The 14,239-nt window shown below is 42.0% G+C and overlaps 1 protein-coding gene across 2 annotated transcripts; it reads left to right on the top strand.

The window, feature by feature from the left end:
- The first annotated feature begins 8,445 nt into the window (after positions 1-8,445).
- Positions 8,446-13,458, top strand: LOC101838948 (fatty acid-binding protein, intestinal). 2 transcript variants are annotated; one of them, XM_040751922.1, is made up of 5 exons: positions 8,485-8,596; positions 9,213-9,321; positions 9,844-10,016; positions 12,002-12,109; positions 13,174-13,458. In XM_040751922.1, exons 3-5 carry the CDS (start codon positions 9,855-9,857, stop codon positions 13,222-13,224), a joined length of 321 nt encoding a protein of 106 aa, XP_040607856.1. In that variant the 5' UTR covers positions 8,485-8,596; positions 9,213-9,321; positions 9,844-9,854; the 3' UTR covers positions 13,225-13,458. The 2 variants fall into 2 exon arrangements, with proteins under 2 accessions (XP_005077191.2, XP_040607856.1); XM_005077134.2 differs by lacking the exon at positions 9,213-9,321 and having other exon boundaries at positions 8,446-8,596.
- Positions 13,459-14,239: the final 781 nt, after the last annotated feature.

Here is a 14,239-nt window from a genome sequence, read left to right as displayed (position 1 = left end):
GAAGCCCCATAAGTTTCTGACTAACATTGATAGTAAACTCTTGTTTGATCATAGAAAAAGAAAACATAGGGTACAGGTGCTTTAGAATCCAATTAAGCTGTTATAGGGCAAGTATCATCTTTTAGCAACCTGCTGGTGAACAGTTTCCAGACCCCACTATGCAAATTGTCTGGTTGAACTACTGAGTGTAGGTCTCCTAAACCTTTGAAATCTTTTTCAATTAGCATAATTTCTGTATTGATTCCTTGGTTTAACCTTGGAAATCTTAACAAGAACATAGATTGAGAAATAAATCTGAAACATTTTTACATTACCTTAAATCACTTTTTTATACCTTTGGAACTTTCATTTACGTGCCTTAAAACTCTTTCCTATACCTTCAGAACTTTCTTAAGTTTTTGCATCCTCAGACCTTTATACGCTTTCTTAGACCCTCAGAACTTACTGAAGCTTTTACCAGTGGCCTCTTCTGGGCTCTCTTTAGGAACTTCAGGACTTCCACACAGTGCTAAGTCTCAGTTTCTCCCCGTGTTTTTTCTCCATGTCCTTCATGTCTTTTTAGAACTAAGACAACCTAGGTGACACTTATGTTACAAAGCTTAGATATCAGTGTGAGGTACACTCCTTTATAAGTACATGGAGGTGTAGTTTAATAATAGCTTACTAAAGAAACATTTTCTTTCATAAATACAGTTTTTATGATTTTTGTTTTCAAGACAAGAATTAACATACAAAACAGAAAACAGGCATGGAGGTAAGCCCTGGTGAAGAAGAGATAAATAAAGACGTGATAGGAGGCTGAATAGGCCTTTGACAGCCTGATATAGAGCAATTTGCTGACCCTATTAGGACAGGTTGTTGGTTACAGGTAGGAATCTCCATCCATAAGAGTTACCCTGGACAGGTGTAGTTAGGAAGAAATAGAGGAGGGAGCAAGTATAGCTGTAAAGGATTTTCAGTTCATTTGTTTGCATGGTGGCAGATGTTGCCACCATTGAAGAGTTAACATGCCGATGAAGGCCAATTGAAATGTACTGAGGCCAAGCTCTTTGTAGTAATAGAGTGAGGCTTTAATAAAACCCAAGTCCACGGAGGAGAGGAGGAGGGGGGAGTTTCTATAAACTCCAAGTGGGACCTGAGAGACAAGAGAGGAGCCCAGGAGGGCATAGAGAAGTTGTGAGACTTCCAGGATGGAGCTGACTGACATGGGGGACAAGGCTGCAGAGGTCTAGAGGTGCTTAAGGAAGCTGTGGGACTTGGCAGGCAGCTCCTAGATAGAGAAGGCCAGGAAACAGGGAGGGTCCCAATAGAGGAAGAGGATTAAATGATGTCTCAGTAACTAGAGAGTTGCCCACAGGGAGGGGCCCTGAATGGTGGTGCAGGCTCTAAGAGGCAGAAGGAGGACGCTTGCTTACTAATTAGGAGAGGAGGGATGAATGAATAGAACAGGTAGAGGGAACAAACAGCTAAAGAGGTGGATTCTAGAAACTGGAATCAAATATGGTGCGTGGCAGAAGCCAACAGAAACAAATGGTCCATACACATCTTGAGAGAGACAAATCAGCAACTTGAATCAGTTTGAAACGTTGAGATGTGGACATGATTGAAAGGAAAATGTAGCATCCTCTACCAGTGCTACCTGTAGAGAGAGGGAGTGCAGGAAGGGAGTAGTGTTTAGAAACCCTTGTATGTTAGGAGATGGGGTAGGTAGTGAAAAGGGAAAGGGAAAAGAAAGCGGGGGGGGGGGGTTGGGGGCAAAGGTGAAACTTTCTATATGTGTATAAGAAGTTTGTCTGTGGCCAGAGAACACAGACAAGGTGACCGTGCTTGGACAGTATATTCTAATTTTTTGATAAGTATGCACTGGGCATAAAGGAAGGTCCTACTTGGTCAGCCAGCTCCCAAATGGACATATCCCCCCTTTTATGTAACCTGGAGAGAGAAGGTGCTAGTTTAGTTAAGAAGATGTAGGGCTAGGACCTGGAGGAGGGTCTGTTGTAGCTTACAAAGTAGCTTGGTAATGGACGCAAGAAGGGGTGCATGTGAGGGGTCAAGGGCCACTTTATATAGGGGGCAGACAAGAAGAGATAAAGAAACCCTAGGAATCTGGCCATCTTTAGGAAAGATAGAATTTCATCCATGGTGGTGAGAACTTAAGTGACTGAATTAAGTGTTTTCCATCTAGGATAATGACTTTGTCAGTTGGAGAGATAGCTAAGCCCAGATGGGGATGGACAGCTGGACCATAGAGAGTGAGATCTTATATCCCTGTATAGACAGAAAGTCTAGTAAGGTGAAAGTTCTGGAATGGCTAATGGGTGGGCAACAAAGGAGAAGATCAGCTGTGTATTGTATAAGCATGGATCCAGGAAGAGACAGAGAGAATAAGTCAGAGGCTAGAGCCTGGCCAAATAGATGTGGGATGTCCCAGTAGAACAGTCCAGGATAGGTGGGTGGAAAGATACGTATCCAGTCAGTCCAAGTAAAGGAAAAGAGATACTCTGTCACGGGGAATTGAGAGGTATGGAAAAGAAGTCATCCTTGAGTCCCAGGACAAAGAAATGGGAGGACTCTGAGGGGATGGTGGAGAGGAGAGTATAGGAGCTGGGTACCATGGAGACAAAGGGAACCACTGATGAATTGATAAGCTGGAGATCCTGAACCAAGTGGTAGGTTCCATTTGGGTTTCTAACTGTGAGTAGGGATTATTAAAGGGGGAAGGAATGGGGGCAAAGAAGTTTTTTTCTTAAAGATCAGCGATAAGAAGCTTAAGTCCCCTGAGGCTGTGGAGAGAGTTGGTATTGAGCCTGGATGATATATTTGGTCAAGTTTGATACAGTTGGTAAAGCTGTATCACTCTACCCTGACAATAGAGGAACAAGATGTAGGTTCCTCAAACGCCATTAGGATTGCATAGGTAGCCCCAGTGTCCAGAAGGCAAAACAGATCACCCTGATACTGTGATGTCTATCCAGGCTCCCAGTCAGATATGGCAGTGGTCAGGCCAAGGGAGCCTGGGCACCCTTAGTCATCCACAGTCAGACCTAGTAGGTTGGCTGAAGAACCATCTGGACTTGATGTCCTCATAACACAAGGGACATGGGGGGCATTCAACACACCAATCCCTTCTTGATGACACCTTGGATATGGTCTGGTGGTCTATGTGAGTTCAGATGGGCCTGGACCCAGGAAACTTCCTAACTGCATTTGAAACAGGGGCAGTAGCTATGGTCAGTGGAAAGGCCTTCAATAGTATCAGGTATTTTTGTTTTCAGCTTTTTTATCTCTCCACTTGTATACCTTAAAGGCTGTTGATAACACTTGTGCCTGTGGAGTCAGGGGTCTTTTCTCTAGACATCTAAGTCTGACCAAATATCAAGGAACCTCTGGGAAAAGAAGTAGGTCATAAGGAGTTGTTTTCCATCTGGGGTCTCGGGATCCATATTTGTATATTGTAAGAGGGTCAGACACTCTAGGAATTGAGATGGGTCATCATGTTTGTCCTGGATGATCTCTTGGATTATTTTCATAGCTTACCACTCTAAGGGTGAACTTGTGAAGACCAGCCAGGAGGCAAGTTACAAATTGATCGATCCCTAGCATGGATGCCCCCTGGGCTACTGTAATTCCATTCAGGGTCCTGGTTGGGGTACTGCCTCAGCCCTGACTGAATGGGCAGCCTGTAGCTGAGGAGGGAGAAAGGGAAACTAGAGAGGCTGGAGAGGAAGAGAAGAGACTGGGTTGAGGCTGATAAGAAGGAGGCTTGTTAGTGTGACCAAAAATAGTGGAGGAATCACTGGTTTTGGCCTCAAAACGAGGAGCTGAGTTTTCCCTTGATTGGGTTATGCCATGTGATCATTTTTCATCAAGATGGGTGAGGCCCTGTAGCAAAGTTCATCCTTCCCGGCCCTAGCAAAGATGGCTGTCAGCCACATGGCTGCCATTACCCTAATCAGGGGACAGCAGATAAGGTGACAGTAAGCTATGGTTCCTTTAAGATTATCTATGTATAGACTTTGACTATCAACCCAGGTGTTAAGAGTTTTAAGTTAATCCTTTGTTACAGATTTTACATTGTTTTAATCATACCCCGTGTGCTTACAAACCTTGAGGTACAGAACATTTACACAATAGTTTTACAAACCTTGAAACAAGATTTATATCTTAGCAAAGGTTTTAGAGAGTTAATCCAAAATCAAAAGAGTGTGAATTAAATCCCTATTGGGGACTTTTGTTTTGTTTTGATCTGCTTTGTTTTGTTTTGCTCTCCTTTCTCTGTCACATAGTCAGGAGACTCTCCTGAACTGGGACAGAGATTTTGGAAGAAACCTTTAAATAAGCATGCTTGGGGTCTAGAGGAGGGGGAGCCATACCCTACAGAGTCAGCTTTTAATTGAAGTGGGACAGCATAAAACAACAGTCTGATGCCACTAGTATCTAAAAGACACCTAGATCCTTGTAAAACTGAATCCAGTAAGCTGAGGACAAAAACAAAAAAAGGACTTAGACATAGGATATTTATGAGCTCTAGCTATAGGCAGAGGGCAAAACAAAAGAGATCTGAGATACAAACCAGGCAATGAAGAGTGTGTGCGGTGAGTGTGCACATTGCAACTGGCCCTTGCCTTCCCTCCCTTCTGCTAGGTCTGGATCCCGGCTCCCGCTTTGCAGATCTATCATTTGTTAACTTAAGACACATGACATTAAGTCATGGCTTGAAGGGGAAAAAAGTAAACTTCTTTCCCTTTCCAGATTGCTGGCAGTGTTGGAAAGATCCCAAATAGTATTAGGATCTAGGGTTACATTACATAGTCCTTTGTGTTGCTTATCTAAGGAGTATTGAGCCCAATTTGCAAAAGAAAATAAATTTAGGGCCAATTGCAAAAGCAAATAAACTTAGGGTTTTTCAGGTCAGGTATCAGATGGAAGAGGATAGAGGTTTTCTAAGAGGCATCCCAAGGGGGAATAAGACAGTATGAAAGATTCCATTCCCATGGATGAGAGAGGGTGAGGAAAATGTCACTGCAGCCTGTAGTGGCCAGCATCTCTAGGACTCAGAGAGCACCAATTGAGGACCAAGAGATTCAATGGGTCATTAACACAGTCAACACAGGGGTCAGGGATTAGCCTGGCTAAGCCAGAGGAGAGACTCAGTTCTTGGTACCAGGGTTTTTGTAGCAGCCAGAAAAGTGAGACTTAGAACCCAGCTCTAAAGAGGGGTCTTGTTCACAAGAATGGGTTGAAGGATGGAGTTACAAAAGCCAAGAGGGCCTAAGAGGAGCTGTGGGATTACAGGCAGCTCCTAAATGAAGATAGGAGAAGAGGGCGGGGAAGGGGCACAGTAGCCAGGTTGGGCCTAAGGAAACTGCAGTATTGAATCTACAAGGCTTAGGGGATGAGGTCAGGTGAAGAGGGCCAACTGTATAATTGTTGTGGGTGGATGGGGTGCTGAGGGATCGGTGAGCTGGAAGGTGAGTTGTTACAGGTGGACTGGAGATGAGAGGGGGGGGGCTTGAGCATCTTAGACCCCTGAGAGGAAGCTCAGGCACTGGGAGAGCCTAATCTGGGTTTTGGTACCAAATGTGTTATAGCTCAGATAGAAAGGTGCCCTGGCAGTTGGGAGCCAAAGAATACTACAAAGTCACACCTCACAACAAACCTCACACAAGAGATTTATTGGGAGGGAAAAATCCAGGAGGGTGGATGCCACTGCTTGGACAAGAAACAGCAAGGAACTGAGCAGAAGGCAGAGTTTATAGAGTTTCTTCTGTGTTGGGTGTGTGTAAGGGTGAAGCTTTCTATATAGGGATTGGTGGGATTTCAACTCCCAAGTCTGGGCTTTTTACTGGCCATTAGGGCAGTTAGAGTGTTCTAGGATTGGAATCTGGCAGTTGGAGATCCTCAGAGGAGGGGCCTCAGGGCTTACAGGAGGGATACTGATATTTTTTTAAAATTTAATCTTGTATCCAGTCACTTTGATGGAGGGGTTTATCAACTGTAGGGGTTCCCTGGTAGACATTTTGGGGTAGATTATGTAATGGAAACTCTGAAACCATAAGCTATTTCCAATGAAATGTTTTCTTTATAAGAATTACCATGGTCAGCAATAAAGCCCTAAGACAAAAGTTGGTACCAAGAATGGGTATTGCTGTAATAGGCCTGCCCATCCTTTTGTTTGGAAGCATTTGCACTTCAGGAATCTGGGTTAGGAAAGCAGTGGAATGCTTTAAGTTCTGCTTAATGGGCTTAAAGTAAGAACAGGGAAGACAATGGTGCTGAGGATGATTTGAACTGTCGGAGCCTGAGCAGTGGTTTTGGAGGAGAAGAATTTTAGTATGTTGCCTAGAGATCATTCTTGTGATATTTTGTTGAAGAATGTGACTGCTTTTTGCCTTCTGTGAAAAGTCTGGCAGAAACTACAGGGAAGAAGTTTTGGATTAATTTCCTTGCCAAAGGAAATCACAAAACATCCTAGTATGGATTCTGTCTTGTGGTTATTGTGGTTAACTATAATGAAGATTTATAATGAAAGGGAGTGAGCTGAGCAAAATGTATATCCTGAGGAGAAAAGGAGCACCACGAAGAAAAATGGAGCTATGCCCTGTGTTCAAGTAAATAAATACATTAAGAAATGGAATAAAGGTAGTGGTGGCCTCAGGGCAACATCCCAACCAGATAAATTTACAACTTGTAACAAGGAATTAAAGAAAAGCTTAGATCCAGGTATAATGGTGCATGCCTTTTAGTCCCAGCCCCAGAAAGCAGCAGAACTTGGCAGCTTTGGCCACGTGGTTCTGGTTTTAGAGTTAAAGATAGAAGAAACAGGTTATGAAAATTTCCCCCATGACTACAGAAAGCTATAGAGGCCAGGTATTTATCAGAGGTGTACCTGAATGAAGGCCTAGAAGAAAGTCCATTGCAAGAAGCTGTGAAGTTGAAGCTTGGATTTCCTTGGAGACCCCAAGATATTAGAGATGCCAGACTCATGGGATGCCTGCCAAGAAGAGCTGCTAACAAGGAGTGGAACCAGCTCAAGAGAAGAAGTGTGCTATAGTCAACAAAGCTGAACAGAGATGGAGATCTGAAGAGCATTTTGACATCAAACATGGAGGAGATACAGAGTTTGGAGTTTTCTCAGCTAGATGTTGCTCTTGCTTTGGTCCAATATTTCCTCATTATGTGCCCTTTCCTATGTTTCCTAGGGTAAGGTTTATCTTGTACTATTATATGTTGGAAGTATGTGATCTGCTTTTATTTTTTAGGGGATTATAGTTAAGAGATTGCATGAATCTAAGAAGAGACTTTGAACTTTGTTGGAAACCAGACAACCTATTTGAACGTGCCTGAGAGGAGGAGTGAGGTTTGAGAAAAGAAAGAGACAAAAGACAGAAAATGGAGTTGGGAGGGCTCTCAGCAAATACTGTAGATGCTATGAATTTTATTTTATATAGTACTTTTATACCGGAAGCAAAAGGAGATGGCAAGAGATGATACAAGGAACAAACAAGTGTAATTGCTTCCTTAATTCTTAAAGCATCCAGTAACCATACCCTTACTAAACAATCTGCCATTTGGCATTGAGGAGTGAAACATCTAGTAACCATGCCTTAGATCAAACATCCTGTTATTTGACCTTGAAGATCAAAAATAGGTGTGAACTCTCTGACCCTAAGTCAAGATGGAATGGAATCAAATCTGTGGGCTCCCATAAAAATTTGGACTTTTAAACATGTTGAAACTGTTATAGATTATGGGACATTTTGGGTTGAACTAAAAGCATTTTTCATTATGATATTATTATAATCTTATGTGATCCAGTAGTAGAATGAAGTAGTTGGGACTTAGTTGGCCCCCACAATCTCATAGGGAGTGGCAATATTAGGAGGTGTGGTTTTGTTGGAGTGGGTCTGGCCTTGTTAGAGGAAGCGTGTCACTGTGGGGGTGGGCTTTGAGGTTTCCTGTGCTCAGGATACCACCCAGCATCTCAGTTGACTTCCTGTTGCCTGCAAGATGTAGCACACTCAGCTTCAGCATCATGTCTGCATGTCACCATGCTCACCATCATGATGTTGATGGATTGAACCTATGAATCTGTAAGTGAGACACTCCAAGTAGACGTTTTCTTTATAAGCGCTGCCATGTCATGATGTCTCTTCACAGCAACAGAAACCCTAAGACACTGCCCAAGTTTCTTTTGGTCAAGGTCGTCATCACAGCAATAAAAGCCTAAGTAGGACTCTGAGTCTTCTAAGGAGGACCTTTCATCCTGAGGTTAAGAGTCAGTCCATGAGAAGAAGCTGTTAGGTATGATTATCAAGTTTTAATTCAGTTGAATATCAGATGTAGATTCAAAGAAAGCATGGAAAGAGAAGCTAAAAGGGCATGGCACGTAAAGTAGCTAGGTAATCTCTTGAACTTTAAACTTCCATATAATACTATGAATTGGTTTGAAGATAAGAAGTAGAATAAGTTCTCTCTTGTGGATAGGACTATAGCTCTGCTTCCCCAGAGGCACTCACAACTGAGATCATGGCATTTGACGGGACTTGGAAAGTAGACCGGAATGAAAACTATGAAACGATCATGGAGAAAATGGGTAAGACTGTCCACCTGTGCGGCTCACTGTTTGCTTTCTCCTGTCTGTGCCTTAGGGAATGACTGGTGATGTGTAAGGCTCCACGTGTGACTGTACAGAGCCAGTAAATCCATATCCATGCTCTCATCTTGTCTCCCCACGGCAAGTGTTAGAGCCCATGTGTTTTCTTCCCTTGTCTGTTAACTGTGCTCACGGAACTGAAAACTGATGTGTGTGTGTTTGTGTGTGTGTTATGATAATTTCCAGAGTTTAAAATAACACTATGTTATAAGAGGGAAAAGAACAAGGATCTTTCAATAAGGTAAGAAAAGAATTTTATCAAAACTCACCTTGAATAAATTCTATGTAATTCTCTTCTCAGACTTACCTAACTTTAGGAATAAACACAGAAAACTGTGTATTCTTTCCAGAGGTTAATTTGACTATATTAAAAATGTCTATTAATATTCTGGTAACCTACACTACAAATTGTGCAAAAAATATGTGTCATTTCTCAAAATAAAACCTGCACCAATTATGTCTCAAACTTTAGGGATTCCAAATTTAAGTTAATGAAATTTGTACATTCATATTATAATGAATTTCATTATAAAATCTCTAATTTTTCTGGCTCTAGGCAATCAGAAATGCCACAAAAAATTAAATATAACTATGAAGCAAGCAAAACATGGTGCCGTATTCCTGTGACCTTAACCCTTTCGAAAGTGAAATGGATGGATTGTGAGGTAAAGGCTAGCCTAGGCTATCTGGAAAGCTGGGAACCTGCCCGGGTTATATATCAAGACCCAGTTTCAAATGACAACAACAACAACAAAATAAATAAATAAATAAATGCCATTTTCAAAGCAAAGTAGTGTTGAAAATTAATAAATATCCAGAACTGAACTCGTGTTTCTTTAGAATATGAATATACTTTTTAATACTCCATTTGACATTGCTGGAATTTGACTGATCATTGAAGCAAAAAGGTTGTCAGTCTTGTTAAAATGACCCAGGGCTAAGGTGCTACAGTCTGTTGCTTCATTTCCATTTTCTTAGTTTGGAAGCTGCTTGAAGCAGTTCTCTGGGTCTGCCAGAGCCTCCCCTTTCTCTGAAAGCATCTCAGGCTTGCTGTGCACACAACACTATTTGCTCTTTCTTCTCCACCCACAAAATAAACCTGAGCAAACCAAGACAGAGCTTAGAAAGGGAAACACTCTCCGTGGCATTTTCATTTCTTGTTCCCTCCAATCTCTCTGGTTTTGCAGGCATTCACTTTATGAAAAGGAAGGTTGCAACTCATGACAATTTGAAACTGACCATCAAACAAGAAGGAAATAAATTCATTATTAAAGAATCATGCAGGTTTCGAAACATTGACGTTGTATTTGAACTTGGTGTCAACTTTGACTATACTCTAGCAGATGGAACTGAACTCAATGTAAGACATTTTCTATAAGCAATGCATTCTTGATTTTTTTTTACCAATACAAAGTCGTTTATCTCATGGAATTGTTCAACTAATGCAACCCTTTACATTTATTGAAGAGGCCAAAGAAGTCTGTTCGTATTTTATTTTACACACATCATTGGCAAATGTTTAAATATAGTAGTTTACTGTGATATGTGTCTGTGAAAATGTGGTGATAAACAATAAGATTTATAAATAATCCTCTTAGATGGACAAATACAGTGACAGTCACAAGGAAATGTAAAATTCGGTATTTTCAACTTTTCATGCTGGGAGACTACATGCTTTTAGTGTTCATAATATTCAAACACAGGGTTTATAGATGTACTTGGACAGTAAACTGAGAAGCCACAAATGTGGCTTAATCAGGAGACTGTAGCAAGCACAAAAGCATGGGTTTCATTTCCAGCCCTGTATAAAAACTGCCTGTAATCCCAGGGAACTGGAGTCAGGAGGATCATAAAGTCAGACCCCTCCCGACATGCAGGGTAAGTTTGAGGTTAGCCTGGGCTACATGAGCTCTCATTTTAAAAAACTGATTAAAAAATTAATGAGTGGGTAAGTAGCCAAATGTGAAGGCCTAATCATGGTAGATCATAAAGAATGTCCCTTTCACCAAACATTAGGTGGAACTCAGGGAATTCTGTGGAAGAAGGTGGGGGGAAGGATTGTAGGAGCCAGAGGGGTCAAGGATACCACACAAAAAAAACAAAAACAAAAAAAACCCACAGAAACACCACAGAATCAGTTAACCTAGTCTCATAGGGCTCACAGAGACTGAATTGCCAACCAGAGAGCCTTCATGGGACTGACCTGGGCCTTTCAAATATATGTGACAGTGTGTAGCTTAGTCTTCTCATGGGACTCCTAACAGGGGGAGTAGGGTCTGTCTCTGACTCTTTGGCCTGCTCTTGTAACTCTTCTTGTGCTGGGTTTCCTTGTCCAAACTTCATAGGAGGGGAGGTCCCTAGTCTTGTTGCAACTTGATATGTCAACTTTGGTCTATATCAATGGGAGGAGTGGATGGGGTGGGGTAGACTGGGAGGAGAGGAGGGAGGGGAATCCTTGGTGAGGACAGGAAAAAAAAAAGGAATGTCACTTTCACTCATTATTGATAGCACACACCTTTAATCCCATCACTTGGGAGGCAAAGGCAGGTGGATCTCTGGGTTTGAGGTCAGCCTGGTTTACATAGTGAGTTCCAGGATGGCCAGGGTTACACAGAGAAAAACTGTTTTGAAAAACCAAAAGGAAAAATAGGGGGAGGGGTGTTGCCTCAAAGTTTTTTATGGTCAAATATGTTTGCAGTGACAAGTGTGTGTGTGTGTGTGTGTGTGTGTGTGTGTGTTTGTGTGTGGTGGTTGGACATGCCCATAAGGCCAGAAGAGGACATCAAGTGCCTTGCTTCACTGCTGCAGGTCTTATTCCCTTGAAACAGGGTATCTCACTGAACCTGGAGGCAGGCTGGTGGCCCTGAAGCCCATGATCCTCCTGTCTCTGCTCTCGACAGCATGGGTGTCATAGGCATATGTGAGCACGGCTGGCTTTTTACATGGATTCTAGGGATTTGAGTTCAGTTCCTCATGCTTCTGTTGCAAGTTCTCTCACCAGATGAGCCATCTTGTCAGCCCTGCAAAGACAGTCTAACTGTTGCATATTTTATCACTAATGATAACCACTAGTCATCTGCACTAATATTCAGTATATAACAGTTGTCAGCCGAGTGGTGATTACAGTTCCCAGCACAGCCTTGACTCTCACAGCTCATGTCCAATCCCTTTCTGACATCTGAGGAATTGCTCTGTCACTTCAGTCGCCATAGATGTAAAATGGAAGTAATGTATTACTTCATAGAGTCCATAGGGTCACTGAGTGACAATGTGGGTCTGTAAACTGGAAATCATGTTAGAGACATGTAAGACCATAATAAATGCTGACTAATTATTGTGATGCAGGGGACCTGGAGCCTTGAGGGAAATAAACTAATTGCAAAATTCAAACGTGTAGACAACGGAAAGGAGCTGATTGATATCTGGGAAATTTCTGGTAGTGAACTAATCCAGGTAAGTTGTAAGAAAGATTTCTACATTCCAAAGACAAAAATGATTATGAAGAAAATTTTGTCACTGTGAGTTACTCCTTGTGGTGGTTTAAAAGAAAATGGCCACCTCAGGAAGTGGCACTATTAGGAAGTGTGGCTTTGTTGAATTAGGTGTGGTCTTGTTGAAGGAACTGTGTCACATGAGGTTGGGTTTGAGGTCTCCTTTGCTCAAGCTATGCCCAGAATAACAGAGTCCACTTCTGTTGCCACTTTAAGATGTAGAACTCTCAGCTCCCTCCCCAGCAGCATGTCTACCTGCATGCCTTCATGTCCCACCATGATGATAATGGAAACTCTGAAACTGCAAACTAACCCCAATTAAATGTTTTCCTTTGTAAGATTTGCCATGGTCATGGTATCTCTTCACGGCAATAAAACCCTAAGACACAGCTTTAATAAGTAAACGTATTTCATATGTGTGAGTGACATCTATTTATTGAAGAATGTTTACATACATTCATCTGATGACAGTTTCTGTCCTGCTTGGTTCCACAGTCCTTTAGTCCCCAATAAACGCACAAAGGCTTACATTAATTATAAACTGTTTGGCTGATGGCTCTTAATTGTTAACCCATTTCTATTAATCTACATATTTCCACATAGTCTTGGCTTACTGGTGATGCATGAGACTCTTTCTTCCTCGTCAGACACTGGCATCTCTCTGGCAACTTCTTCTCTCTGCCTTCCTCTTCTTAGAATTCTCTTAGTCTGGTTGCTCCACCTATACTTCCTGCCTGGCTACATACTGCTTTATCATTGGCCAAAACAGCTTTATTCATCAAGAAATAAGAGAAACATACATTCACAACATACCAAAGAACATCCCCCATAATATGTCAATTTTCATTTTACCAAAAATCATGTCTACAACCCAAAATGTAACTTTAATGGTTTTATCCTATATCTTCATGAAGTGCTTCTATCAAATATAAGAAAATACAGGACAGCCTTTAACATTACTATTTTTTCTTATTTGGGATTTTTCTCTTAATGACATTTTCTCTTATGTTTGTCAACATCTTTCAGACCTACATATATGAAGGAGTTGAAGCCAAGCGATTCTTTAAGAAGGAATGAGAAGTTTCTTGGATCCCAGGGCAACCCTGAAGAGCTAAGCTGTTGTCAGACTTCTCTCTTCATCATGTTAATGCCAGGCAGGTTCATCCTTTCATGAGCACTGGCATATTCCCAGTCTTGTCAAAGCCAAAAATGTAAAAGCTAGTTAGAACTTCATTTGCTTTGCATTCCTTAAGATATATATGAACTGGTATTTAAAAGGAAAATAAATATTGTTCTCACATTGCTTTATAAGTAGTGTTTCCTTTTTTAAAGCTATTTGTTAGTATAAGGAGCATGGGGGGAGGGGAGAGGGAGTTAGAAGAAAGAGAAGGAGAGAAGAGGAGAGAAAAGGAGGATAGGAGAGAGCAGGAAGATCGAGTCAGGGAAAGAATAGAGGAGAGCAAGAAAAGAGGGAGCCACTGTAGGTTTAAAGAGAAATCCAGTACTAGAGAAATGACCAGAGATCTACAAGGTTGACTCCAAATAATCCAGAGGCTACCTTAAATGCCCTTCTCCGATAATAAGACTGATGACTACCTTATATGACATCCTAGAGCCTTCATCCAGTAGCTGATGGAAGCAGAAGCAAACAGCCACAGCTAAACACTGAGCTGTACTCTGGAATCCAGTTGCAGAAAGGGAGGAGTGATGAGCAAAGGAGTCAGGACAAGGTTGGAGAAACTCACAGAAACAGCTGACCTGAACAAGGGGGAGCTCATGGACCCCAAACTGATAGCTGGGAAACCAGCATAGAACTGTTCCAGACTCCCTGAATGAGGATGTCAGTTTGGAGGTCTGGTTAATCTCTGGGGCATCTGGTAGTGGATCAGTATTTATCCCTAGTACACGAATGGGCTATGGGAGCCCACTCCACATAGAGGGATACTCTCTCAGCCTAGACACACAGGGGAGAGTCTCGGCCCTGCTCCAAATGATATGACAGACTTTGAAGATCCCTCATTGAAGACCTCACCCTTCCTGGGGAGCAGAAAGGGGATGGGATAGGAGGTCACTGGGAGGTAGGGGAGGAAGG

The sequence above is a fragment of the Mesocricetus auratus genome, unplaced genomic scaffold, assembly GCF_017639785.1.
Source record: "Mesocricetus auratus isolate SY011 unplaced genomic scaffold, BCM_Maur_2.0 Super-Scaffold_100009, whole genome shotgun sequence".
NCBI lineage: Eukaryota > Metazoa > Chordata > Mammalia > Rodentia > Cricetidae > Mesocricetus > Mesocricetus auratus.
The sequence above is the reverse complement of the archived record's forward strand: the minus strand, read 5'-3'. Positions and strand labels throughout refer to the sequence as shown.